Here is a 27,115-nt window from a genome sequence, read left to right as displayed (position 1 = left end):
AGCACCCCAGCTCTCAGAAGCCCAGATCGCTGGGAACAGGGAGCACCTGTCTTACCTCAGTGTCCACAGGGCCAGACCCAGGGGAGGCACAGCCAACACCCATCTCATGTCCATGGAATATCCTGCAGCCACAGGCTTGCTAGGCAAGGGTCAACTTCCGGGTATAGGTTTCCTTCCAGGGCTATTGTCCCTTGCTTCCTACGCCCAGCCGCTGCGTGGTTTCAGCATCGGCATTCTTTTTTTTTTTTACTTTAAGATTTTGTTTATTCATTTATTTATTCAGTTGAGAGCAAGGGGGGGGCAAAGGGAGAGGGAATGAGAATCTCAAGCAGACTCCCCGCTGAGCACAGAGCCCCATAGAGGGGCTCCATCCCACAACCCCGAGATCAGAACCTGAGCCAAAACCAAGAGTCGGACGCTCAACAGACGGAGTCACCCGGCGGCCCCTCAGCTCCTGTATTCTTGAATCAGGAAAGGAAGGGTGAGCGCTAAGAAGTGAAGAGTGTGTGAGCATGAGCTTTTCTTGCTTGATCTTCCAGGATTCAGCTTCTGGTCTCAGTGTATAGAGACCAGTTCTCAGCAGTGTGAGCTCCCTGGAATGCCATCATTTTATTTAATTCATGGTTTAAAATCTTCAGCATGACAGTGGTGTTCTCTACTGACCCAGGGTCATCTTCTCCTTCCCCTAAGTTAGAGAAACAGTGGGAGGGAGAGGGAGTGTAGGAGGAAAACAAAGCAGGAGGGACAGCGAGCGGGTCATTTGGGGATAGGGAGCAAGGAAGGTTGGGTTTGTTTTCCACAGGATAGATCCCAAGAGTGCTTTCAGCCAGAAGGCGAGCGGGAAGGCAAGCGGGAAGGCGGCTAGCAGCCTCCCAGGTGTGCACGGGGGTGGTGACAGCCGCATACAGAGACCTGGTGACAGCAGCATACAGAGACTGTGTGGGCAGTGAATCAAGGTGAGGGTAAGGTCGGGGGAGGGGGGAGGGAGGAAGGGATGGGTTTCGGTCTACAGCTTGCTTGGGCAGTGTTGGCTCCTGTGCTGTGGTGTGGTCTACACCCTCCCTGGTGGGTGTCAGTCCCCCACCCTCCCTGAGGCCACATTCGCATTCGTCCCAAGAAAAAACAGAAGTAGAGGCTAGATGACCCCACTGGGGTTTTGTTTTGTTGTTTTTAATCATGATTAAACATGCTCGAATCACAGAGCGGCTATTCCACTCTGCTCTGACTCCACAGTGGGGGAGGTGGGAACTACAGGGGTCCCTGGGTTGGCGTGGCCTCTGGGGATGGCTGGATTTGGGAGGTTAGAGGTAGGCAGGGTAGCAGAAATCCTTCATCTAGTAGTCCACATTTACCGGCAGTAGTGGTGTCTCCTTTACCTTTCTTTCATCCCCAAATCTACTCTAGGCCCACCTCCCTGCCCGCGCGCCTCTGAAACCTCTTCTTCCTCTGCCCCGATGGTCCTGGACTGGACGGTGAAGGAAATTCCTGGGGCCTCCACCCATCCCACGCGTCCTTCCTTGGAACTCGCCTACTCAGCATGCAGTAATGTGGAAGGTGCTTGATCTGGGTCTGCGTTGAGCAGAGGGAGGGTCCAGTCCCCCCTGTCGCTTAGCTCACAGGAGGGAAGGTGGGTGCGTTGGTGCAGAAGGACGTAAGAGCAGAAACACGTTACCTGACGTGTGACTGGTGGAACGGTGCTTAGGCCCACCCTCGGACGCCCTACTCTGAAGGCTCTCCCCTCCCCCCAGCACTGTCCGGGGCCCCTCTCTCAGCCTTACAGCCTCTGCTCTTCAACCTCACAGGCCAGGCACAGGTACTGGTCAAGGAGGCTTATCCCAAGGACAAACTGGTCCGCCCTTGGGCAAATGGCTGCCAATTGAATTCTTCATCTTCCCCCACATTCCTTGAGCCTCTACTGTTGTGATGGCAGGAGGGGGGACCAGAGAAAATAATATATAAGGGTTGAACTTGCCTCAACAAGAGGCTAGAGGGACAAAGAGACAAAGACACATAGGAGTCAGGCTGCGGCGAAGGGGAGAAGGAAGAGCGTGAAGGGCAAGGCTGGGGGTTCAGGAGCTGGGATCCTTTTTCCTTTTCTGGAATCTCCGGAACTTGCCCTGAATGGCAAGGGCGGCCTTCTCTGTTTCCGGCGCAGTCAGGTCAATGTCAATCTCCTCCTCCTCCTCAGCCTTCTTGGCATTGCCAGCTTTCCCTGCAGATAGTTAAGAGCGTCACTGATGAGTAAAGCTGCATTGCCCCAGCCCCTTTCTCCAGGCCTCAAATACAATGGTTAGGGTCCATTTCCTGCTGGGCTCTGGGAGGTTCTACAATCTTTGCTGGGACCAGAAATGTCTGATTACTCTCCTGGAAGACTGAGTCGGGGTTCCTAGGCTGAGAAGTAGCTCAACTTACTCAGGAGCTTTGCCACTCTTAGACCAAGAGGACAAATGTCATCTATCATCACTTATTCCTCAGTCTTACAACTCAAAGTCCCAGAGCATACTTACTTTACCCAGCTCTTCCCCAATTTCTGCTTGAGACCGTGGCTGGATAATCTCATGAGCTTCCTTCTATCACGGTGCCTGTTTCCAAGCATTGCAGAGCCAGAATCAAGGAGTAAATACCAGTAGATTTCCTTTTTAGGAAAAAGTGGAAGAAAGCCTACAGGTATAGTGGTTCTTGCCTAGTGCTTTGTTTCATTTGTCCACATTCTTATTCCAACTACATCTGACTCTAGGAGCATCCAGACTTATGGCCCTGCCTGTCCTGCCATCCCTGTATTCACGTGCTCTACACACCAACAGACCTGACACCACTCACCTTTTTCCTCTGGGCCAGGTGCCTGGTTGGTTGCTGGGGATGTTTTGGTATTCAGCTGGAAAAGAAAAATCCGAGTATTAGATGTTCATAGAATTATTAAGGTGCCGTCCCTATAGACTCATCATCAACACTTTCAGGTCCTCCTTTTACCAGGTGCACTCCTCAGTCTTCTGAAGATCAGAGAGAGGGAGAAAAGTCCTCAAAACTCATTCAACAAGGGCGCCTGGGTGGCTCAGTCGTTAGGTGTCTGCTCAGGTCATGATCCCAGGGTCCTGGGATCAAGCCGCACATGGAGCTCCCTGCTCAGCGGGGAGCCTGCTTCTCCCTCTCCCACTCCCTCTGCTCGTGTTCCCTCTCTCACTGTGCCCCTCTCTGTTAGATAAATAAATAAAATCTTAAAAAAAAAAAAACCTCATTCAACAAGCATTTATTGGTCCTAGGAACATTGCAGAGGACAAAACAGAAAAAACCCTGCCCTCATGGGGTTACATTCTAGTATACAGAGAGACTATTCAACAAAATGTTAGGTTGGGGGTGATAAGTGTTGCCGAGGAAAGACCAGGAAGCAGGTAGTGAGTGCTCGTGGGAATGGAGAAATACAGTTTTACCGAGAGTGGTCAGGAAAATTCTGTCTGAAAGTGGCACTTGAGCCAAAGGCTAAAAGAGATAAAGGAGGAAGGGTTACCCGAGTCCAGGCAGGGGGTGCTGACGGCCGTGGGAGGTGAGGGGAGCCTATCGGAGGAGGAGCAGGAGACCGATGCAGCTGGATTCAAGGAGGAAGGAAGCAGGAGGAAGGGGGCTGAGACTGGTCAGAGAGAACTCGGGTGGGTAGATGATGTAGGATCTTGGGAGTCTTCTTAAGGAGTCTGACTTTTACAAGTGAGATGAGAAGGCACTGGTGACCATCACTTTGCACAAAGAGGGCACGAGGGAGGAAGCAGGAAAACCTGAGAGGAGGTTACTGCAGAGAGCGAGGCAGGAAATAACGGCTGCTTGGGTCTGCACAGGGGGCACCCGGGGTGGTAAGGTGTGGTTCGATCCTGGGTTTATTTTCTTTTTTTAAAGATTTTATTTATTTATTTGACAGACAGAGATCACAAGTAGGCAGAGAGAGAGGAAGAGAAGCATGCTCTCCGCTGAGCAGAGAGCCCGATAGAGCGGGGCTCTATCCCAGGACCCTGGGATCATGACCTGAGCCGAAGGCAGAGGCTTAACCCACTGAGCCACCAGGCACCCCCTCAATCCTGGGTATATTTTCAAGCTATGGCCAAAGGGACTAGGTTGGTGGGATAAGTGGCATTTTTGAAAAAGTGGTCAAGGATGACTCCAAAGTATTTGACTTGAGGAACTGAAAAAAAAAAAAGAATTGTCATTTCCTGAGATGGAGAAGACAGCAGGAGCAGCAGGTTTAAGGAAAAAGAGAAGCCTATTAATCACTCAAGAGGAGATGTTTTTATAAGCTGCTGGATATCCAAAAGGAGTTAGGGAGCAGGATCTGGCTTAGAGATATAAATGAGCCTGTTATTTACATACGGATGACATTGAAAGCTCACCGGACTGGAGACCACCGTTAGATAAAGAAGGGAAAAGCGTCAAATCCTGGGGCATGCCAGTGATGAGAGGTTGTAGAAAAAGAGGAAAAATTGAGAAGTCAAGTAGGAAGAAAGCCGAGAGATTATAGGGGTTTAGAAAGCACGTCAAGAAACTATTTCAAGCAGGAGGGAGTGATTGGTTGGTCCGACTCAGCAGGTGGGCCAAGTAAGATCAGCCGGGACGGCCACTGGGTTTTGTTGTATGGAAATCACCGGGGGCTTTGACAAGAAGTCACAGCGCAAGAAGGGAGCAAAAGTCTGGGTAGAATCGGTTTGTGAGGAAAATGGAGGAGAGACACTGAAGCAGCGAAGAGAGAACAAGTTCCCCCAAAATGGCGGTGGGGGATATTTGAGGGGGATACAGGGCATGAGATGATTTGACTTAAGATGGCAGAAATTATAGAATGATTGTGTTTTATGAAAATGATTCAGGAGAGAGATGCCTGGGTGGCTCAGTCGTGAAGCATCTGCCTTGGCTCAGGTCATGATCCCAGGGTCCTGGGATCAAATCCCACGTCAGGCTCTCTGCTCAGTGGGGAGTCTGCTTCCCCCTCTGCCTCTGTGCCCCCTGCTTGTGCTCCTGCTCTCTTTCTCTCTCTCAAACAAATAAAATCTAAAAAAGAAAGAAAGAAAATGATTCAGTAGAGAAGGACAAACTGTAGGACAGAAAGAGGATCCTTGCAGGAGGAGAAAGAGAACGAGATCCAGTGCATGAGCAGTGGGTGGCCCCGAACAGGGTAAGGACAGATCACCCCAGTAATGGAAGGGAAAGTAGAGCTTGTGGGCCCAGAAGCAGGCAGGTGGGGACATGTACAAGGTCTCTTCTCATTGCTTCTGTTTTTGAAGTAAAATAGTAACAAGGTCATCATCCGAGAGGAGCAGGGAAGAGGTCTTGAAGAAAGGGGAAAGAAGGTTTGCGACACTCGTCTAAGGAGAGCAGGAAAGTGATGGAACTGATGGTAACAGCATTGCTGGGACGCACTGGGGCCCTCTCCGAAGTTCAAGGCCATGAATTTGAAATTAGATTAGTCAACTGATACGTGTGTTTTTTCTAGCCTCTCTGTCCAGATGGAGAGTTCAAGTTAAAATAACAGTAATTCGGGGCGCCTGGGTGGCTCAGTGGGTTAAAGCCTCTGCCTTCAGCCCGGGTCATGATCTCAGGGTCCTGGGATCGAGCCCCACGTCGGGCTCTCTGCTCCGCAGGGAGTCTGCTTCCTCCTCTCTCTCTCTCTCTGCTGGCCTCTCTGCCTACTTGTGATCTCTGTCTGTCAAATAAATGAATAAAATCTTTAAAAAAAAAAAACAAAACAACAGTAATTCCCCATCCTCGGGATCGTATCAATAGAGTTGCTCCATCTGGACACTCCTGTCTCAAGCACACTTCATCTTGAGATCAAGTCAAACCCGTGGGCTCCTGGGTACACGTGGAGTCTGTTTACTCATTTCACAATCTGAGTATTTGCTATTTGCTAAAATACAGGAACTGAGGGCTTCTCACGAAGGTTCTGTATCTCATCCTTAGAATAGTTCCGTGGAGTACACGGCATCTTCCCTCATTTTACCAAAGCAAACCTTGGTGAAATGACTGCCAGGTATCAGGGCTCTGCTTTAAGAAGTCGATAAATTCCAGAGCATGCTGTGTAGATTATGCCATTTAAGCCCAATTTTGATAAATATTCATCAACCACTTCCTCGTGTTTGGTTCTAGGCACTAACCGAGTATAGAAGAAACATCAGATTCATTTCTCCAACTACTGTACCGGTGCTTCCCACAGGCCAACTATTATTCTAGATGCAGGGGACACAGCAGCAAGCAAAATAAATTCCTGAACTCATTGAACAACGATGCCAGCTGTGACACGCTTCAAGAAGGAAAACAGAAGATCGTAGTCTAGGAAGGCCTTTGAGATGAGTGACATTTGAGCAGAGGCTTGAATGACATCGAAGCGAGCCATGTGAATGTGTGGGAGAAGAGCCTTCTAGGTGGATGAAACATGAGATGCAAAGGCCCTGTGGCAGGTTTTGTGCCTGGCTGTACTGAAGGAAGAGTAAGAAAGCCAGCATGGCTGGAGCCGAGTGAATAAGGGAGAGAGGAGAACTTAGGAAGTTGGGTGGACGGCCAGAATATGGAAGTCTCTGGACCACAGCAAAGGCTTAGACTTGTTTTCTGAGTTGATGGGAAAGCGTTACAAAGTTTGGGACAGAAGGAAACATGGCTTGACATGTTTTTAGGGAATCACTTTGTCGGGGCTGCCTGGGTGGCTCGTCCGTGAAGCGTCTGCCTTCGGTTCAGGTCATGACGTCCGGGTGCTGGGATCGAGTCCTGCATTGGGCTTTCTGCTCAGTGGGGAGTCTGCTTGTCCCTCGCCCTCTGCCTGCTGCTCCCCCTGCTTGTGCTCTCTCTGTCAAATAAATAAACAAAATCTTAAAAAAGAAAACGTTTAAAAAAAAAGAAAAGGTTTGAGGAGAAAAGCGAGCGAGTGAGACGATCACGTAAGAAAGTAAGAAGCAGTGAGTCCCGGTAGGCAGGAATACCAGGCAGCACTCAGGGCCCGCAGGAGGGTAATGGACACGGATTTAAAGAGAAACCAGTTATGAGACTGTCCCGAACTTCCACACCGAGTGAAGAGATAAGACAAGCGCCCAAACAATATTTACTGAGCGTTTATTACATGCCTAACGTTATCCTATTGGATCCTCTGAAATTTCCGAGGTGTCATCCCTATTTTATAATTGAGGGACGAGGCTTCAAGATGTTAAAGACAGTGTCCAAGGTCAAGCCACAGAGCTAGAAACCAGCAGAGCTGACTTCGGGCTGCAGAGCCGCGGACTCGGCGTTCAGCCACCGGGCTGTACTACTTCCACAAGCTGAAGGACGGTCACGCGCTCGCCCAAACACACCAATGTGCCAGCAATGAGCAAATGTAGGTGAAAAGCATCTGGATGCACACTGAACTATTATTCTTTCAACTCGGATAAGTTTTTTGAATAAAAAGCGGGGGGGGGGACGACAATAATTTAAAGGAAAACAAAAAGTAAATATTTGTAAAAGTAGGTTGTGGAATGATATGGCCCAATTTTGTAAAAGATATAGACTGCTTATCTATCTATCTGTTCATTTTAAAATCTGGAAACTCTGTGGGAATTTCTGCTAATCCCCCTTGGCCAAAAGAAAGGGTCCATGAAAAGAACGGTTGTTCTTGGGACACCGGCCGGTCATTGCTTTCTTCCCCCGTGACCTTCCTGTGGTCCTAGTCATTATTTACTTATTTATTTATTTGCACACGATCGACACAATCGCCCAGCAGTCACCCGCGTGACCGGGTTCACTCTGGTACACCGCCATCGCAAGAGGCTTGTCCACACTGCAAAAGCAGGTCATGGGCGGGTGATAGGCTCACAGTTCACAGTCCAGACCAGAGGGTCACGGGTCGTGAGGCAAATTCTATAGTGCCATGATCTCTGGCGTTAACTCCTACTTTCTCTATTGCCAGGCAAATCCCCGACTCTGATCCTTGCTCTGACTGGTGTCCCTCTGACTCCAAGCATATTCCCTCTACCCACCAGCTCTGTTCTTCTCACCCCAGCCCTTCCCCTCTGGAGGAAAATCTGGACCCAATTCTAAAGATCTCCCGTCTGATGGCTGACTCTTCCTCTACTTTGCTTCCCGGATCAGCTAATCTTGACCATCTCCCAAGCCCGAATATGTGTCAGGACAGAACCACCGAGGCCACCACTGCCCAGCCCTCCGCCCTGCCTGCTGTCCCGTCCCTGAGTCTCTCCTGAGATTATGGACCCTGGAATGGAGCCACGGCTCAGCTGCTGTCTGGTCCTCCAGGGCTTCTCAGCTCCACTTGGCATAAATGTACAAGAGGGCGCCGGGGAGACCAGAAAAGGGTGTTGTTAAGGAGAAAACCCCTGTTGCTCACAAGGCCCCTGGAAATCTCCCTGGTGCCTTCTGCGGGAAAGTAGTAGGGGGAGGCTTCTACCTCCTGCCCCTCCTCCCTCCGCCCTCCACCCTCTCCAGCCAGTTCTCAAAATAGCTGCTCGGAACACTGGATTTCTAGATTTAGTTTTGGTGATTTGCTGAGGTTGGGGGTGGGGACAGTTAGATCACAGGTTGTTAGCGCCCACACTCTGTCTAGTTCTCTGCCCTTTACTGGTGCCTGGTCTCTGCCCCAACCCTCGGGTTGTTTTCCAGAAACTCAGCGCTATTCGATGAACCGAGGTCCTCTGGTACATCACCTGTAAGCAGTCAGACTCCCTGCACTGTGGGTGAACCGAGGAGGCACGAGGTCCGCTCTGGGCGAACCAGACACTGCTCTGTCAGAGTCCCTGTCCCGCAAACTCCACCTCCCCAGGATCGATGCTGGCCCCACAAATTGCTGTGCCCAGGGAGGGTTTCTCTGCTCTCTCTGCCTCACGTCCTAGCCAGGTATGCATTACGAACTCCCGGGCGCCCTTCTGGCCAGTAATAACAACAGTGATGTGAGCTGGCAGGTCCTTCCTTTTCCTTATGGGACTCAGCGGGGGATCTCGAAGGGAGTCGGGGCCTGCACACGCCACCGCCCCTCGCCCTATTAGTAACCACATGTGTAATACCGTCTATGTGCCAGTCACGTGTCCGCACACACTACAAACACTGGCACGCTGAGTCACGGTGGCAGCCCCATAAGATGGCTCTTTACTATTCTCATTTTACAGGCATGGAAACTGAGGTAAGAGAGAGTCATTAACTTGCCTACGGTCATAACAGCTAAGAAGTAGCAAAGCCAGAATCTGAATCAAGGCAGTCTGACTCCATGGGGCGCCTGGGGAGCTCAGTTGGTTAAGCGTCTGCCTTTGGCACAGATCACGATCTCAGGGTCCGGGGGTCGAGCCCCATGTGCCGCTCCCTGCTCAGTGGGGAGTCTGCCTCTCCCTCCTCCACCTGCCCTCCTCCCCGCTCATGTTCTCGCCCTCTCTCCCAAATCAATAAATAGAATCTTTAAAAAAAAGACAGTCTGACTCGACTCCGCGCTTTCGAACGCCCTGCTGCTATGCGGTCTCTCCCAGTCTAGCCAAGGAAGGAAGGTAGGAAGGAAAGTCCTAGGGATTACGACGTCCCACCATTCCCACCGTCAAGGGCTGGTCTCTCAATCCAGTCCCGAGCCCTACTTCACCCGTGTTCTACCAGGAACACGGAGAATGGTGTCCTGTCCACCCATTATGGGGAAGTCTTATTATAGAACCTGATCCCAGACCATGCCTACCGACTCAGAGTCCTACTCTGCCCGCGGAGCTGACCACCCCGATTCTTTTATCGTGACGTGTGCGCAGTGGGCCTCCGGACACACCGGAGGCTGGCCTCGGGGGACAGCTATAACCTGAGGGCATGTTGTGCACTCCTAGGGCCAGATGCTCGCCGGCTCAGGTTCTGAGAATTCCGTGGGTAGGACCGTCCCACTGGTTCCCATTTCGAATGCCTCCCTCGCTCACGTCAGGTCTGTTACTCCGCGTTTCTAGCGCGCATGGAGTTTGGTTCAAGCTCAGCCCCACGGTGCACACGGACGAAATGTTTCCCACTTCTCAACATGCACCAAACACTAATTAGCAGCCGCGAGGCCCATCCACTCCCACCTTCCCCCAGAGGGCCCTCCTTTCCTCGCCGACCTTCCCGTGTTCCTCCTCTCCTGCCCTCGGGGCCTGACGCACCCCAGTGTTCCATTCCGTCATCTTGGCGGCGGCCGGGTCCCCGTGAGTATACGCTTGTTTCCTCTGCAGTTCAAAACTGTCGACTCTCCCTCCCCACGGGAGAAGGGGGAAAAGGAGAGGCAAGGCCTGTTAGCCTAAAGAAAGGCTCTGAGGGCACAGAGTGGGATCCGACACCACACGGCCTCCCTTTCCCTGGACGACACCTCCTCCCAGGGCATTTGTCAGTGTTCAGATGAATTCCTGTCCTTCCGTCTGAGCTTTGGGTCCCACTTCCCTTTTTGCTTCTCAGGACTCCTTAGAGTCAGCCCCCCGCCCTTATATAAAACATCTTCCTCTGGGATGCCTGGGAGGTCCAACACTCAGTTGGTTAAGCGACTACCTTTGGCTCAGGTCATGGTCCTGGAGTCCTAGGATCGAGTCCTGCATCAGGCTCCCTGCTCACCAGGGGAGTCTGCTTCTCCCTTTGACCCGCCCCCCTCATGCTCTCTCTCTCTCTCAAATAAATAAACAAAAAATCTTAAAACACACACACACACACACACACACACCTCTCTCCCTCTTTTTAAAACAGGAAAAGAAGGCTTCTTCAATCTGAATTCCTTCTTCAACTACCCTTACAGGGAAAAGAAGCAGGTCTAGGACCACATGTTGAGGAACCTCAATATTTAAAGGTCAGGGGGATCTTTTCAAAAAAATATGAAGAGCCATGTAAAAAAAAAATCCAACAACCAAAAAAACCTCAATCTAAACCTTGCACTTCATATAAAATTTAACTCCAAATGTATAAAAAAATCTAAAACTATAAAACTTCTAGAAGAAAATATAGAGAAAAACATTTGCAACCTTGTGGTAGGCAAAGATTTCTTAGATATTCCAAAGATAAAATTCATAAAAGAAAAAAATTATAAATTACACTTTGTCAAAATTAAGAACTGCTCTTTGTATTACACATACAGTGTAATATTGGTTTGGGGAATAGAATTTAGTGATTCATCACTTACATACAACACCCAGTACTCACCATAAGTACCCTCCTTAATACCCACTGCCCTTCTAGCCCACCCCCCACCCACCTCCCTCCATCAACCCTCCGTTTGTTCTGTATCATTAAGAGTCTCTTCTGTTTGCTTCCTTCTTTCTTTTTCCCCCTTCCACATGTTCATCTGTTTTGTTTCTTAAATTCTATATAAGAGTGAAATCATATAGTATTTGTCTTTCTCTGACTGACTTATTTCGCTTAGTATAACACACTCTAGTTCCATCCACGTCATTGCAAAAGGGGAGATTTCATTCTTTTTGATGGCTGAGTAGTATTCCATCGTGTGTGTGTGTGTGAGACAGCTTCTTTTTTTTTTAATTAAGATTTTTATTTATTTGAAAGAGATCACAAGCAGGCAAAGAGGCAGGCAGAGAGAGAGGAGGAAGCAGGCTCCCCGCTGAGCAGAGAGCCCGATGCAGGGCTCGATCTCAGGACCCCGAGATCACGACCCAAGATGAAGGCAGAGGCGCCAATCCACTGAGCCACCCAGGCGCCCTGTATCACATCTTCTTTTTCATTCATCCATCAATGGACATTTGGGCTCTTTCCATAGTTTGGCTAGTGCAGATAGTGCTGCTATAAACATCGGGGTGCGTGTACCCCTTTGAATCTGTATTTCTGTGTCCTCTGGTTAAATACCCAGTAGTGCCATTGCTGGATCCCAGGGTGGCTCTATTTTTAACAAGAATAGATATTTATTTATCAATATTTAACAAGAACTGCTCTTTGAAAGGCAGTCCTAAGAGAATGAAGAGACAAGCTACAGACTGGAAGAAAACACTTGCAAATCACATATTTGACCAAGGACTTGTATCCCAGATAGATAAAGACCTTTCAAAGTCTGGTAACAGGAATGCAGTTTGTAAAAGTGGGCAGGATATTTGGACTTCTCACGTTAGAAGATACGTGGATGACAAACGAGCACAGGAAAAGATACATGACACCATTAGTCATTTGGGAAACGCCAACTGAAAGCACGCTGAGCTACCGTTTCGTACCTAGTACAACGGTTCTTTGAAACGACAATGCCAAGTGCCGGCAGAGATACGGAGTGTATGCAGGTCTCCCGCATTGTTGCTGGGAATGAAAAATGGTGCAACTACGTGGGCAGGTTAGTCACACCTTTATTGCTAACACAAGCAATCCTGTTCCTAGGTATTTACCAAAGCGGAATTAAAACCTCTACCCAGAAAACTGTAAGTGGATGTTTGTAATAGCTTTACTTTTAATCACCAAACACTGGAACCCACTCAAGTGCCCCTCAACTGAGTTTACTTAAAAAAAAAAAAAAGGCATGAAGTTAAATGAAAGAATTACACGACATTCTTCTAAAGGCAAGACTATAGTGAAAACCGAAAGATCAATTCAATGCCTGATAAAGGCTGAGGTCACGGGAGGGGTGACTACAAAGCAGAAGTGGGGAATTCGGGGATGATGAAACTGCTCTGTATCTTGATCGTGGTGGTGGTTTCGTGACTGCGTGTTTGTCAAGTTTACAGACCTGGGGCATCTGGACCGCTGAGTCGGTTAAGCATCTGACTCAGTCTGGGCTCCGGTCATGATCTCGGGGTCGTGAGATTGAGACCCGAGTCGGCTCTGTGCTCAGTGATGAGTCTGCTTGGGATTCTCTCTCTCCCTCTGCCCACCCCCATCCCACATGCTCTGTCTCTCTGTCTCAAAAATGATATAAATAAATCTTTTTTTAATAAATAAATATTTAAAAGAAAGATTCATAGAACTATACACTGATAAGGGCAATTTTACTGCATCAAAATTATACCTTAATGTTTTAAGTGTAGAAAACAGTTAAGGAGAGGTCAGCAGGCTGGCCAAGACTGAGAAGGACCACTTAGAAAGATGGGGTGGCAGGAGGGGAGAGAGGTGGGGTGGCAGGAGGGGCCAGGCCTCTCCCACTCCCCTCTCTTTAAAGCTGAGCTCTCTGAACACCTACCGTCTCCCACTTCCTCAGCTCCCATGCTCTCCAACCCACTTCAGCCTCACTTCTCCCCCTCCTACTCCACAGAGATCACTCCTCCCTAGATAACCCATACTCTCCCTGACATCCAGTCAAGCGCGAAGGCGTGAGCTCCCTTTGGCTTGACCTATTGAAGCATTCGAGGCTCGATCGCTTCACTTTTCTTCTCCCATAGTCTTTCCCTGGCTCGTGAGGCATCACGGTTTTTTCCTGCTTTTTCTCCTATCTTTCTGGGCACTTCTGCCCAATGTTTAAGGACCAGAGACCCTCCAGGTTTAGAGCTAGCCTCCCTGCTGCTCTCTCTTCCTAGATGATGCTACCTGGACCTCTGACCTGTTATCATTTCTGCCGGTTCTCTCCGGTAGCCACCAAGTCTGGCCTCTAGCCTGTTTTTGTAAATACAGTTTGGCAGCAGGACCCGCTGTTTACAACTTATTTTTGGCACGACATCAGCAGAGCTAAATAGTTGCGACAGAGGCCATATAGGTCCACGAAGCGAATAATATTTAGTATCCAGCCCATGACAGAGAAAGCTTGCCGTAGAATGTTCTGCGGCATTTTCTATCTGTGCAGTCTAATGCACGCAATCCGCTAGACACATGCGGCTACTGAATACTTTGCAATGTTTCTAGTGCAACTGGGGAACAAGACTTATAATTTTTTTTAAGATTTTATTTATTTATTTGACAGAGATCACAAGTAGGCAGGGAGGCAGGCAGAGAGGCAGGCAGAGAGAGAGAGAGGGAAGCAGGCTCCCCGCTGAGCAGAGAGCCTGACGTGGGGCTCGATCCCAGGACCCTGGGATCATGACCTAAAGCTCATTGGCTTTAACCCAATGAGCCACCCGGGCGTCCAAGACTTACAATTTTACTTAATTTTAACTAATTAGTCAATCATCGTTGGTCAAACAGTTAATAAGGAGGAGAGCGACGTGCAGCCCGAGCCTGCTACACTGCACACAGTGCCACTGAGGCCTCCATGTGCATCTCTCTCTCCCAGACCTCTCCTCCGTGTTTCAAAACACCTCCACTGGATGTTTACAGAAACCTCAAGCTCTAGGGACGCTTGGGTGGCTCAGGCGGAGAGGCCACCGTCTCTTGATTCCAGCTCAGGTCCCAATCTCAGGGTCATGGGATCAAGCCCCGCATCCGGTCTGCTGGTCCCTCTCTCGCTGCCCCCCACTCCCAGCTCCTGCTCTTCTTCCTTCTCCCTCCTTCAAATAAATAATTAAAATCTTTTTAAAAAGTCTTAAAAAAGAAAAAAGAAACCTCAAGCTCTATGTGTCTCAAACTGGACTCATAAGCCTACTGACCCAAGTGAGGCTTCTGCAAATATTCTCTGTCTCTTCTCTCTGTACGAGCCAGAAACCTGGAAAGCCTTCTTGACACCTTCCTCCCAACGCACTCCATATCCGGTCGGTATTAACTCCTGTTAACTTTATCTAAGAATCTCTTACCCCCATTCACTTCTCCCCACCGCACCGGCCCTCAGACGGTTGATTCCTACATGGGCCACTGCAATAGCCCAAGCGGTTACTGATGCCCGTAGAATAAGCAAAATCCTTCACGCGGCCATCAGGGCCCTGCGTTTGCAGACTCTGATTACTCCGGTAACCTCATCTCTGGAGCATACCTTGCCCCTTCCCACCTCAGGACCAAGGGGCAATTTTCTCTTAGCCCTGCTTCCCTTTTATTTGGTTAATTCCTGCTTATTTCAGAGGTCCCCTTGAGGGCTCCATCTCCCAGGAAGCTCTTCTCCCCTCCCCAGACTCAGCGAGGGCCTTCATTATGTTTTAATAGCACCCAGATTTCTTCTTGGTAGCACTTATTACTTATGTAACTAAGTAATGATTCCGTAGTTAGAACCCGAATGTATTCTCTTCCACTTCAGTGCAAGTTCCTATGCGGGTAGGGGCTGTATCTGTCTTCTTCTATGCTGTACCCCCAGGGTCTAGCACAAGGCTTTACACAGGATACACACGTATTTGTGGGATGAGTGGAAGGACTTCCCCTTCTGCTCTCCTTGGCACCTAAGTCAGGTCTCTGCAGTCAAAGTGGTTTCCCGATGGCTGAGGGCCTCAGAGATGAAGAGTATCAGACGTCAGGTCATTGCTTTCCCTCAACTCAACCTATGTGTCTGAAAAGGAGCTGAGGTTGAAGGAGAACGTCTCCAGAAGTGTATCTCCTATTCCCCAGACTGCCATTCCCTTCAAAGCAACATCCACAGTTACCATGTATCTGAGTGTCACAGTAACACCAACCTATGTCTTGCACAGAGAAGTTACTCGATAGTTAACGTGAATGAAAATTTCGCAAGCCTCAGATTCCTGGCAGAAGCATTACAGCATATTAGGTAGAGCTAGACAGATCTGGGTTCGTATCCTGGACCTGCACTGACCCTCTTCAAACCCCTGCTCTGCCGTTCCCGGCTGTGTGACATTGGGCAGATGGCTTGGCCTTGCTGTGCCCAGATCTCTCATCTGCACAAGAGAGATAATGTCTATTTCAGAGGATGAAAAGAGCTGGAGACAATGTATGTTAGAATCCCTAGCTTATAGGAAATAGTTACTGTTCTGAAGTGAAGTAACTCTGGGTTATATAGAAGAAGAGGTCAAGGGGCGCCTGGGTGGCTCAGTCGGTTGAGCGTCTGACTCTTGGTTTCGGCTCAGGTCACAATCTCAGGGTCGTGAGTCTGGCCCTGCGTAGGGTTCCGTGCTCTGCAGAGCTGGCATCAGACTCTCTCTCCATCTCCTTTTCCTCCCAAAATAAATGAATAAATCTTAAAACAAAACAAAACAAAACAAAAAGTAGGTGCAATCCCTGGGTTTTAGGTCCTGGAATCAAAGCCTCAAGTTGCCACCGAGTCGATCTTCACTATGTAGAACTGAACAAGGAAGACGATGCCCAGGATTGCTCTAAGGGCCCATGAGGCTTATCCTGCCACTGCAGGAACTTCATAACCAAACTCTTTACTGTAAACTGACACTGGAAATCAAAGTCTCCATCTTCCCTGTGTTTGTCCCCAGAAAAGCTGACGAGGGCTCTAAGCCTCTGGGAAAGGACCTGGCGATGGTCTACTGGGCGGAATCTGCATTCTGTCCAGCGGTCCGGAGCCTCATGGACCCCCCCCCACCGCCAGGCGCACAGCAGGGGTGTCCTGAACCCCCATAAGGGTTCACATTTCATTTCAAAGAACCCTAAGACATGACACACACACACTTTTTTTTTTTTTTTTATCATAAAGATGGTTGTGCAAATCTATCCATTCCTCAGAGGGCTGCTTGGCTGGCATCCTCCTGGCAAAGCACCCGAGAGCGGTCAGGCCTTGGAACTGGGAAAGAGGGACCTTCTCACTGTTGGCCCTGACTCCCACTGCCTCCTCTGGCTGTGTTTCTTCCTTTCTTTCTTTGTCATCGTTAATGGTGTTGCCACAGCAACCAGTGTCACCAGGAGAGGCAAGAGAGTGTCACCCCCTCTGCTCCAGCATTCGGTTAGCCCTGACCTTGGGGAAGGTGAACTAGCCAGGTTTCCCTGTTCTTCTCTTCCCACAGGGCTCTGAAAAGCGGCCTCACGGGGTGTTAGCAACAGCAACAAAAGGAACAAAGGGGCACCTCGGCAAGCCTGGATTTGCATGATCCGGCCTGGGTGCTTTGCAAACGAAACACATCGTATCCACATTCTAGCTCAGTGGCAGTCGTTCTGCTCGCCTGAATAGGCACAGGTGCTCTGAATCCCGTCCTGCGGGTCAGGAGCAGGAAACCTCAAAAGGGCCCAAAGCCTAAAAGTCCTAATCGGGTCCCCAAAAGACCCCTTCCTCTCTGGTGTACTGACAGAAATCCGAGGCTCTGCCAGCTCCCAGCTTGTTTCAGAGGCGCAGCACGTGAAGGGGGAGTGAGTGCATCTGCTTCCCAGCGGTGAGTGAGGAAGAGGGTCTCCAGGGACCCTTCTTGCCCTACTGAGTGTCCCCCACCTCCATGCTAGATGAAGGTCGTGCCTGGAGGGCATCTGAGGGGCCCCGGGAGAGACCCCAGGCTGCGGTGAGGAGCGCCCCTGGAGCCCTTCCAATTCTTCCGGCACTCCAGCACGGCAACCAGCTGCAGTCCTCAAACAGCCTCGGAAAGACTTGCTCAAGGTCACCCTCCAGATAATAACAGAGAGAGAACGAGGCATGCTTCCTTCTGGCTCTATATACACACATCCTTCTCCTCAAATAAGGAATACAACCCAAATACCTTATAACTCAGATGTCTCCTGCGATGGGAACAGAACCCAAGCAGAGGCCGAGCTCCCAAGCCCCGGTCGTCCCCTCAAGCCACCCCAGCCAGCCCTGTTGCCTGGAATAGCAGTAACCCACCCCCACCCCCAGGAGTCCGAGGCAGAATTCCTTGGCCATGCCAGCTTCTGGTATGCAGTGAGTCAACAGCCCCGGCCGTTCCCCCCAGCACGGGCTGCCACGGTTTAATGAGTGGTTATTTGTGCTGCTCTGCACACGGCTTGGAGCTGTGCCTTCTACCCCATACGGCGGGGAGGGGCGGGGGAGAGCAAAGAGTGCCAAAGCATCATTTATTACTATAATCTTCAATGTGCATCCCACCCATGGCGTTAATGTCCCAAAATAAACGTATTAATCCCCCCACAGCCCACAAAGCAAACACTCAGCTGGAGGGCTTTGTGTGGGAGGGAGGCAGCACCAGGGACAACAGCGTGATAAATGGCACCTCTTTCCCCTGGGGCGCGGGGGGCTGCCGGGAAACCCAGGTGGGCAGGCCGGCAGGAGTCAGCCTGGAATGAAGCGATCGTCAGACCTGGGGAGAGCGGGACGAGGGCCAGGTTTCAAGGCACTTGTTTACAGGCACCTGCAAGGCATGCGGGTCTCTTAGAAAAAGATGGTTTGGGGGGGCGGGGTGCCTGGATGGCTCCATCATTAAGCGGCTGCCTTCAGCTCAGGACCCTGGGATTGGCAGGAAGCTGCTTCTCCCTCTTCCACTCCCCCTACTTGTGTTCCCTCTCTCTCACTCTCTGTCAAATAAATAAATAAAAATTTTTGTAAAAAAAAAAAGAAAAGTGGTTTTGGATCTGCTTCTCACATTGCTTACTCTTGCAGGTAAAACAACTCTGGGACAAGTCAAGGCATTCTGAGCAGCCGGTCCAGCATATGGATGTAGAAAACCACACACACTTAGGATCTCGGGATCCCAGCAGGCTCCCATCAGTTACTTTGCGGGTCTAATACATTCTCCTGTTCCCCCTTTTAGAGTTTTCCTCCCAAAGCCTTTGTACTCTTCTTGGAAGTCAAGAAGCCCAGCGAAGGGCTCAATGTTCAGCGCCTGTTTAGTTAGTAGGGACACCAGCTTTACGTAGCTATCTGTTCCTGCACTGGGTCCTCCAAGTCAAATATGTTAGAGTTAAGAGCATTGCTCTCATTTCTTCCTTTTCAGAAAGAAAACCGCTCCTTCTGGTCCTTAATGCTCTGCAGGTTATGGGGATCAATGATGGACACCAGGAATTAAGAACCACGAAAGGGGGCCTCTGGGCCTCCAGCGTCACTCAGGCACCCGCTTCCAGGATGACCAGACATCATCCTGCCTCAGGGAGGATTCTACCCAAATGTCTGCTGCTATAACTATCGTCTCATGCTGGTCTTTCTCTCTACCCTCTGCTTGAGCATTTATTAAATCACACTGCTCAGATTTCCTGTAGAAAGTACTTGTGATCTATTCCTTTACAGTTGCATATAAATTAAAGCATTCTGTACTCACCAGGGTAACACATAAAAAGGACTCTTACGGAATTAGTTTGCTGTGAGAAGTCTGTGTCCTAGTCTGCTCTAGCACTGTGACAACTTACATAAGGTTTGGGCCTCAGTTTCCTCATCTGTAAGACGAGAAGATGGGATCATATGAGCTTTAGGGCTTCTTAACAAATCTAAAATTATATCACTAAAATGTCTGGGTATATTATTTGAGATTCTCTTGGTAAAAGATATACCTGTATTTCTGTCTTAAAGAATTTTTGCAAACTGAGCTTTTTTTCCATGATAAAACAGACTCATGAAAGAAAATTTGGAACTACAGAATAACAGAAAATGGGGAAAGACATTCATAGAAGCACCACCTTGAAAAGACAATTGTTGACCCGATCTATCCTCCTGCCTCTCCCCCTTCAACCCCATCTCCATCACGTTCATCAGCAGAGACCCCCCACCCCCGACAGACAGACAAAGAGGCATGAGATTTGCATATTTGGACGCCAGCCACATTATTTATAGGTGCCTGCCCCTATAAAGACTTGACATTCTGAGAGGTAACAGATCACAGCTGCTGCTTAGCAAAAACAATCGTCCACATTCCCGGTTAGAAGACAGCAGTCATCCGCCTTCACCAGTGACAGGCTCCTGCTCAAGCAGCCAGAGCCAACAACCTGGATGGGTGAAAAGGAAAAGAAAGTTCTAGAACCAAGTTCTGGTTTCCCTTACTTTGGAAGACAGATCATTTCCAGAGATGGAAGGTATCCCAATATTAAATAACTAACCCTTCTATTTTATATGTCCACTAGAACCATAATCATAATAAAATACCAGAGAGAGAGAAAGAGAGAGAGACACTGGGAGTTCCTCAAGTCCCTACCAGGTTCCCTAAAAACTGGCTCACAGAAGATATCAACCTGACCAAACTTCCATTGTGGGGATTTCCTGTGCAGATATGCACAGGAAAGAGAATGTGACCCCCCAAATGTGCCATCCTGTTCCTATTACTTAAGAGGACAGCAAGCAGGGGCACCTGGATGGCTCAGTTGGTTAAGCCGCTGCCTCTGACTCCGGTCATGATTCCAGGGTCCTGGGATCAAGCCCCGAATCAAGCCCCGCATCGAGATCCCTGCTCAGCAGAGAATCTGCTTCTCTCTCTCCCTCTGCCTGCCACTCTGCTTACTTGGGCTATTTCTCTGTCAAATAAATAAATAAAATCTTAAAAAAAAAAAAAAAAAGAGGACAGCAAGCAGAATAATAAAGGAGGGGTATCAGCTCTAAGCTCTCTCCTAGTGAGATTTCTCATGGATCCGTTCCTCGCTCCAGCCCTGCCAGCCCACACACAAGACAGACACCAGGAGGGCGGTTCCCATGCAAGACCTCCCTTGCGACAGAATGACTGCCACGCCAAGGGCTTCCTCCAGGAGGGCTCTTCTGAGTTGAGAAATGCAACAGGATCACAGGAGAACTTGCCGAGCGTGCTCTGAAGCAGCAGCTCCAGCACCGGATGAGGGATTTTAGAGGCAAGAGCCCTCAGGGAGTGAACGCCTCTCCCGTCCCTCAGGGAAACGGGTGAGGAAAAGTTACGAAACTCTCGGAGACAGACTGTGATTCACAGCAGTCAGGTCCTGCCTGCAGCTGTGAATCCGACAGCTGGAGATGAGCCCTGCGGCTCCTCTGCGCACGGATTCACATGCACGTGGACAGGGAGACGCTCGGCTGCAGTACTGAGGGACAGCAAGGGACAGTGAGCGGAGGGCTGGCGCTCCTCCCCAGCGGCCCCACCAGCACCCCTGCTCTGCGGGCACACAGGGTCTGAAGACTGCTCGCCAGCTTTTACTCTCCCTTGAAATGGACATCTCTCCATGAGATCCCAGATGCTCTCGTGGCAGGCGGTTTTTCTGAAGCAAGCAGATAAGCAGGTGGGGGAGGTGAAGCTTATATAAGATTTGGGGTGCACCGAGCTTTCCTGGGCTGGGCACTTCCGCCTGAGCAAGGAGCCCCGTGGGGATGCACTGAGAGAAATGAAGCGGGAGTCTCCAGAGAGCTCCAGAGCCCCGGGCAATACTTCCGCTTTTTATCAGAGCTCTTTCCAGAGGAAGAAAACAGACTGGGTCTCGGGCTCTAGGGAAGCAGAGCCCCTTTGGGGATCTGGTTCAGAAAGAGCTAGTCTATGTGTACTCCCAGGTGGCTGCTTCTGGATTTTGTAAAGACTCATCCCCGAAGCCAGGCTCAGCTCCGTATTGAAAGGCAGAGTTGACAGCTAAATTGCTGGTTAGAACCAGCTCAATCTGACAGCCTCGGAGGCTGGGCAGCCCGGCACACACACGGAGAGCTAGTCCCCATCCAAGGGTCCGATCGTTATCATTCTGCTGAGCTCCTGAGTGAGGCCAGCCAAGTTCAGCCAATAAGTCAAGACTCGACTTTCCCCTCAAACACCCAACCGTTTTCCCTGTCACCGAAACCGCTTTGTCACTCCACCGAACACCACCATAAATGCCAGTCCCTGTGGCATGTCCTACAGAAAGTCAGTGCACTTCCCCAAAAAACTCGGGCCAACCACACATCTTCATGTTGGCCTGGCCCTCAGATCACAAACTCCCAGGGGATGGCTTGAATTGCAACTTTCAGATTTAGAAACTCTAGAAGGGGCCTTGAACTCCCGCCCTCAGTGAGAAAGAGGACAAAGAAAACCTCTCTTCTCCTATCAGGGCTGCTCATGTTAGAAGCAAGAGAAAAGAAGGCTGAAATAGACAGACAGATAGATAGATAGATAGAGATAGGGACAGAGATAGAGATAGAGATACATTTTCCCCCTTTTCTTTCGGAAAGGCTGCCATGGTCACAGTCACAACCAGCTGAGGGACTAGAAACTACTTTAGTTCATCTGTAGCCCCCAGACTAGCTGAATTTTCCAGGATAAACTTAGTGGACATGGCAACCAAGACAACATAGCAGTCGGCACTAATTGGCTCCCTGGACAACAGTTTTGGTGGGAGCCAGCAGAGCTCCTACTAAAGATAAAGATCTCAACTGAGACCTCGGCTCCAGGGTCCTGTCCCCCTGCCCAAGCGCCTGGTCTTCTTGAGAAGTCTTGTGTCATATTCTGTCATATTCAAAAGCAGAGAAGAAGAAACAGGGACAGAGCTAATGTAGACTGAGTGCCTCCTCTGTGCTACTGTCCTAAGTACTTTGCATGTATCATTTCATTGAATCAAAACAATCTGTATTCCCCCCATTTTACAGATAAAACACTGAAGCAGAGAATGGTTTCGGAACTGGCCTAAAGCCACACAGCTATAAGTAGTAGGGCTGAGACCTGGCATACAGCTGAGAAGTTGGGTTTATCACAAGATGCTGGGCACTGGGAACGGGGTTGCACAGAGCAAGCCTGTGATGCTCCTGTCCATACTGACTTCCCTTGGGAAGGAAGACCCTGGATTCTGAATCCTGCCAATGCATTCAGACCATGTTAGAGGTCTTTCCAAGTCTCTGCTTTGACCCCCTACCTATGAATGGTGTTCTGGGAAGAGAGAAAAATGCCAGTTAGTGGACTGGCTCTGGCTCCGACGAGCACGGAGGATCGTGACAGGAAGACCTAGGATGTAACAAGCACTGCAGAAGGAGGTCCCTCTTGAAAGGGACAGCTCCCCGGGAGTGGACATGCAGGGGCTCCGGAATAGCAGACATGGCCCCTCCGACAGCTGGTTCCCGCCAGAATGAGAGGAGGCTGGATGTCCCCTTCCCAAAAGGGGAAAAGTGGCCACCTCAGGGGGCTAGGCTGGCGTTCTTGCCGAAGGCTACCTAACCAGAGCAAGAGCAGCACCGCCCTCGGAGAGGGACGAAGCAGGAGAGCGTTTCTCCCCGAACTCTGGGGACCGAAGGGAAGCCCGCGTGCCCTCGGAGCGCTAGGGCAGATGCAGAGGGTGGTATCCCGAGAAGGCGACTTAACCCCCAAGGCCGCAGTCCTCTTTACACCCGGTTCCAGCCACCACCCCCCCAAGCCCCCCCCCCCACTCCCGCCCCAGCAAAAGCTCCCTGCACAGTGCAGGGCTTGAAGCCTCCGTCTTCCAGTCGCTTCCCAGGGCCCGAGATGGGAGCTTCCCCGGAGGGGCAGTGGGGCGCCCCCGGAGGTCTCCGCGGCTCCGGGCTGCCGCGCCCTCCCTCGCTCCCTGGGACCCCGGCCGCGGCCTTCCCGCCGCGGGCTCGCCCGGAGCCGGGGACCCGGCAGCGCCCGCGCTCACCTCGCTCATCGCGGCGGCCGGACGGGGCGCGCGGGGCGCGGCACGTGCAGGGGAGGCGAGGGGCCCTCGGGGCTGCGCGGGCGACGGCCGCGGGTGGCCGGGCTCGGGGGGACGCGCCCCGGCCGAAGAGCAGAGTCTCGCGCGGGGAGCCGCCGCTCCGGAACCCGCACCCCGGCTCTGGGCGACGAGCTTCCCGCCGCGCGTCCCCTGGCGACCCCGTCCTGTCGGAGCCGCTCTGCGCGCCGCCTCCGGGCCCGCCTTTTATACTCGGCTCCGCACCCGCCTCCAGCGCGACCAATGGCAGCGCCTCCTGCCGCAGAGTGACGGCCGCTCGCACCCAATGGCGGCGGGCCCGGAGGTCTGCTGCATTTCCAAACTAGGGTAAGAAGGTCCGAGAGCGGGAAGGAGGGGGAGACCGTCGGGGGCTGAGAGCGCGGAAACCCAAGGAGCGGGCGCAGAGGAGGGAGAGGAAGGGGCCGCGCAGAAGGAGGGAAGGAGAGGGGGAAGGAGGGAGCGTGCGAGTTTGTGAGAGCGAGAAGGAAGGGCTGGAGGGAAATCACGACGGTCCACGAGACGCAAGAAACCAGGAGTGGAAAGGGTAAAGCCAAGAGATGCTGCAGATAAGACTTAGTCTAGGATGGCAGCCTGCTGCGGAGAGGGTAGGAAGAGGGAGAGGAAGGACGAGAGACGGACAGAGCAAGTGGACCGTATTCCGTGGCAAAGAACAGGGAAATTGTGAAGTGCCTGTTTGTTTGGGAATATGACAGATCTGAGGGCTGGAAAGACATTTTAAGATCCATCAGTCCTGGGGCGCCTGGGTGGCTCAGTGGGTTAAGCCTCTGCCTTCGGATCGGGTCATGGTCTCAGGGTCCTGGAACCAAGCCTCGCAACGGGCTCTCTGCTCGGCAGGGAACCTGCTTCACCTTCTCTTTCTGCCTGCCTCGATGGCTACTTGTGATCTCTCACTTTCTGTCTCTGTCAGATAAATAAATAAAATCTTTTTTAAAAAAAGATTTTATTTATTTATTATTTGACAGACAGAAATCTCATGGAGGCAGAGAGGCAGGCAGAGAGAGAGGAGAAAGTAGGCTCTCCGCCGAGCAGAGAGCCCGATGCGGGACCCGATCCCAGGACCCTGGGATCACGACCCGAGCCGAAGGCAGAGGCTTTAACCCACTGAGCCACCCAGGCGCCCCAATAAATAAAATCTTTTTAAAAAAATCCATCAGTCTGGGGCACGTGGGTGGCTCAGTGGGTTAAAGCCTCTGTCTTTGGCTCAGGTCATGATCCCAGGGTCCTGGGATCGAGCCCCGCATCCGGCTCTCTGCTCCGCAGGGAGCCTGCTTCCTCCTCTCTCCCTCTCTGCCTCTCTGCCTACTTGTGATCTCTGTCTGTCAAATAAATAAAATCTTAAAAAAAAAATCCATCAGTCTTACCTCCCATATAATGGGAGGGAAAAAAGATGGTACCTTAGCATCCTCTTGAATAGGTAATGGGCTCCCCATCAAAGTTAGTTTACAACTGCTTATTCTGGGGAGCCTGCGTGGCTCAGTCGGTTAAGAGTCTGCCTCGGCTAGGGTCATAGTCCCAGGGTCCTGGGATTGAGTCCTGCATCAGTGGGAGCCTGCTTCTCCCTCTCCTCCCTGCTTGTGCTCTCTATCCCTGTCACTATCTCTCTCTCTCTCTCAAATAAACAGATAAAGTCTTAAATAAATAAATAAATAATCCAAAAATGTCACAATTTACTTTAAAAAAAAAACACAACTGCTTATGCATCAGTCTCCTTGTGACAATGTGCCCTCCACTGTGCCAGGCATGATGGTAAGACTATAAAAAAAGGAGACACACTTATTACCACAACTTACTTATTACGTATAACACACGTATTATGCAACAACTTACTTATTATGACTCTTTGCCTATTGTTGCCATTAAAATGGGTTTCAATATCCAAGTCCTGCTCCGGGAGTCTAGCTTGCATCCTCCTGCACTTCAAGGAGCAGCCCATCTGGTGGTCTGGCTTTGAGTACCAGAGTCCACTAGCCAAGTGGGGTGTAGGGAGCAGTTGTGAAAGATGAAGCCCACAGTCCAATATGTAGAGAGTATTTTTCGAGAAGATGGAATTTTACTTAATAATTATATCATGTAAGTTTTAAGGAAAAAATATGGTTAGAGCAGGATGAAGAGAAGCAGAACATGTAGGGAGAAGTCGTGAACTCCCTGATCACTTCAACTGCCAGTCCTGCTTCTCTAAATATCTAGCCTTCATTTCTACTTTAAGGAAATCCTTCAAGCTCTCTTGCCTGTGATCCCTCTAGGCATTGTAAGACCCCTTAGCCTACATACAGCTTCAGCAGCCAAAACCAAACCCTCAGCTTTAGCCATGACACCCTTTTGATAATTTCCTCCATGGCCTGTACTAACTGAGTCATTTAATAGCTGAGCTTCCCTCAGCCAAGAACCACTGATCTCTTTTCAACAACCAGATTCACATAAGACCTCAAATAACCCTTCTCTAGCTAGCTTCTCTGTACTTTTACATTTTCTTTCTTTGTCCTTAGTACTTAAAAAAAATTTTTTTTCAAGATTTTACTTATTTTAGGGGCTGCCTGGGTGGCTCAGTCCTTAAGCGGCTGCCTTTGGCTCAGGTCATGATCCCAGGGTCCTGGGATCAAACCCTGCATTGGGCTCCCTGCTCTTCGGGAAGCCTGCTTCTCCCTCTCGCACTCCTTCTGCTTGTGCTCCCTCTCTTGCTGTGTCTCTCTCTGTCAAATAAATAAAATAAAATCTTTAAAAATATATATTTTACTTATTTTAGAGCAAGAGAGAGGAAGAAGGGGTAGGGGCAGAGGGAGAGGAAGAGACAAAATGTCAAGCAGACCCCACACTGACTATGGAGCCCCACACAGGGTGGGGCTCGATCTCCAGACCCCAAGATCATGGCATGAGCCAAAACCGAGAGTCAGACGCTCAACAGACTGAGTTGCCCAGGAGCCCCACTAATTTATTTTTTTAAAATTCCAATATAGTTAACATACAGTGTTATATTAGTTTGAGGTGTACAATATGGTGATTGAACACTTCTATACATCACCTAATCTGCTTCTACACTTTCTCTGCCAGATCCGAAACAGAGAAGGGGACAAGATCAAGTATTTTCCCCCATTCTCCTGAGATCCTCTGACACTTACTTACAATGGGATGTGGTTGCCTAAGTTAGCCAATTTCTAACTAGGCCAGCTCCTCCTCACTCTAGGAAGCCTACTCCTCAGGTCCCCCCCCCCAACCCTTTCTAATCAATGGCTAATTAGCACTGAAAAGATTGTCTTGGATGAAGCAGGTCTCTCCACAGTTCTTAAGCAGCTATGCAAAAATTAGAAAGAAAATTGAAGATCCTAGATCAGAGATCAGCAAGCTTTCTCTGTAACAGCCAAATAGTAACTATGTTAAGCTTCGCAGGCCTGATGGTCTCTATTGAAATGATTTACGGCTCCCACTACAGCTTGAAACCAGTCCGAAACAATAAGCCCGTAAGTGCGGCTCTGTTCTAATAAAACTTTATTTGTGGACACGGAAGTGTGAATTTCATATAATTTTTATGTGTCATGAAATATTCGTTTTCTTCTTTTTAAATTTTAATGTAAAAACCATTCTTAGCTCATAGGCTCTGCAAAAAAGAGGCAGCAGGCCAGATTTGGCTCACCGGCCATAAATGATTACATTACCTAAGTGAGTTACAATGTAGGTTGTGTAAGAGTAAATGGTAATAGATCAAAGAAGAAAGACGTGATCCTGGCCCGAAAGAGCCAAAAGCTTCCTGGGGTTGGGCCTTAAGGGAAGGATAACATTTAGGCAAATGGTGGAAGGAAATGGGAAGTAGGAAAAAAAAAGTTGTAGCTCCCTGTCCTCTGGGTGTTAACAAGAGAAAAATGATAAAAGAAGATTGTGTTTGATGACAGGGAAGCCACAGGAGATGTGGAAGGGCCTTGAACATCAGAACAAGGAC

General features: G+C 50.0%; 1 protein-coding gene across 1 annotated transcript; it reads right to left on the bottom strand.

Annotated features, from left to right (window-relative positions):
• Positions 1-1,140: 1,140 nt before the first annotated feature.
• PCP4L1 (Purkinje cell protein 4 like 1) lies at positions 1,141-23,301 on the bottom strand. Its single transcript, XM_044266737.1, has 3 exons — positions 23,110-23,301; positions 2,821-2,875; positions 1,141-2,212 (listed from the first exon to the last, which is right to left on the bottom strand). The coding sequence occupies exons 1-3, from the start codon at positions 23,116-23,118 to the stop codon at positions 2,070-2,072; spliced, it is 207 nt and encodes a 68-aa protein (XP_044122672.1). The 5' UTR covers positions 23,119-23,301; the 3' UTR covers positions 1,141-2,069.
• Positions 23,302-27,115: the final 3,814 nt, after the last annotated feature.

Source organism: Neovison vison, chromosome 10, assembly GCF_020171115.1.
Source record: "Neovison vison isolate M4711 chromosome 10, ASM_NN_V1, whole genome shotgun sequence".
Lineage (NCBI taxonomy): Eukaryota > Metazoa > Chordata > Mammalia > Carnivora > Mustelidae > Neogale > Neogale vison.
This window is presented reverse-complemented; position numbering and strand designations above follow the sequence as displayed.

Coding starts and splice junctions, on each gene's coding strand:
- PCP4L1 (XM_044266737.1), bottom strand. Junction 2,213..2,820: donor ACCTGGCCCAGAGGAAAAAG/GTGAGTGGTGTC, acceptor AACTATCTGCAG/GGAAAGCTGGCAATGCCAAG.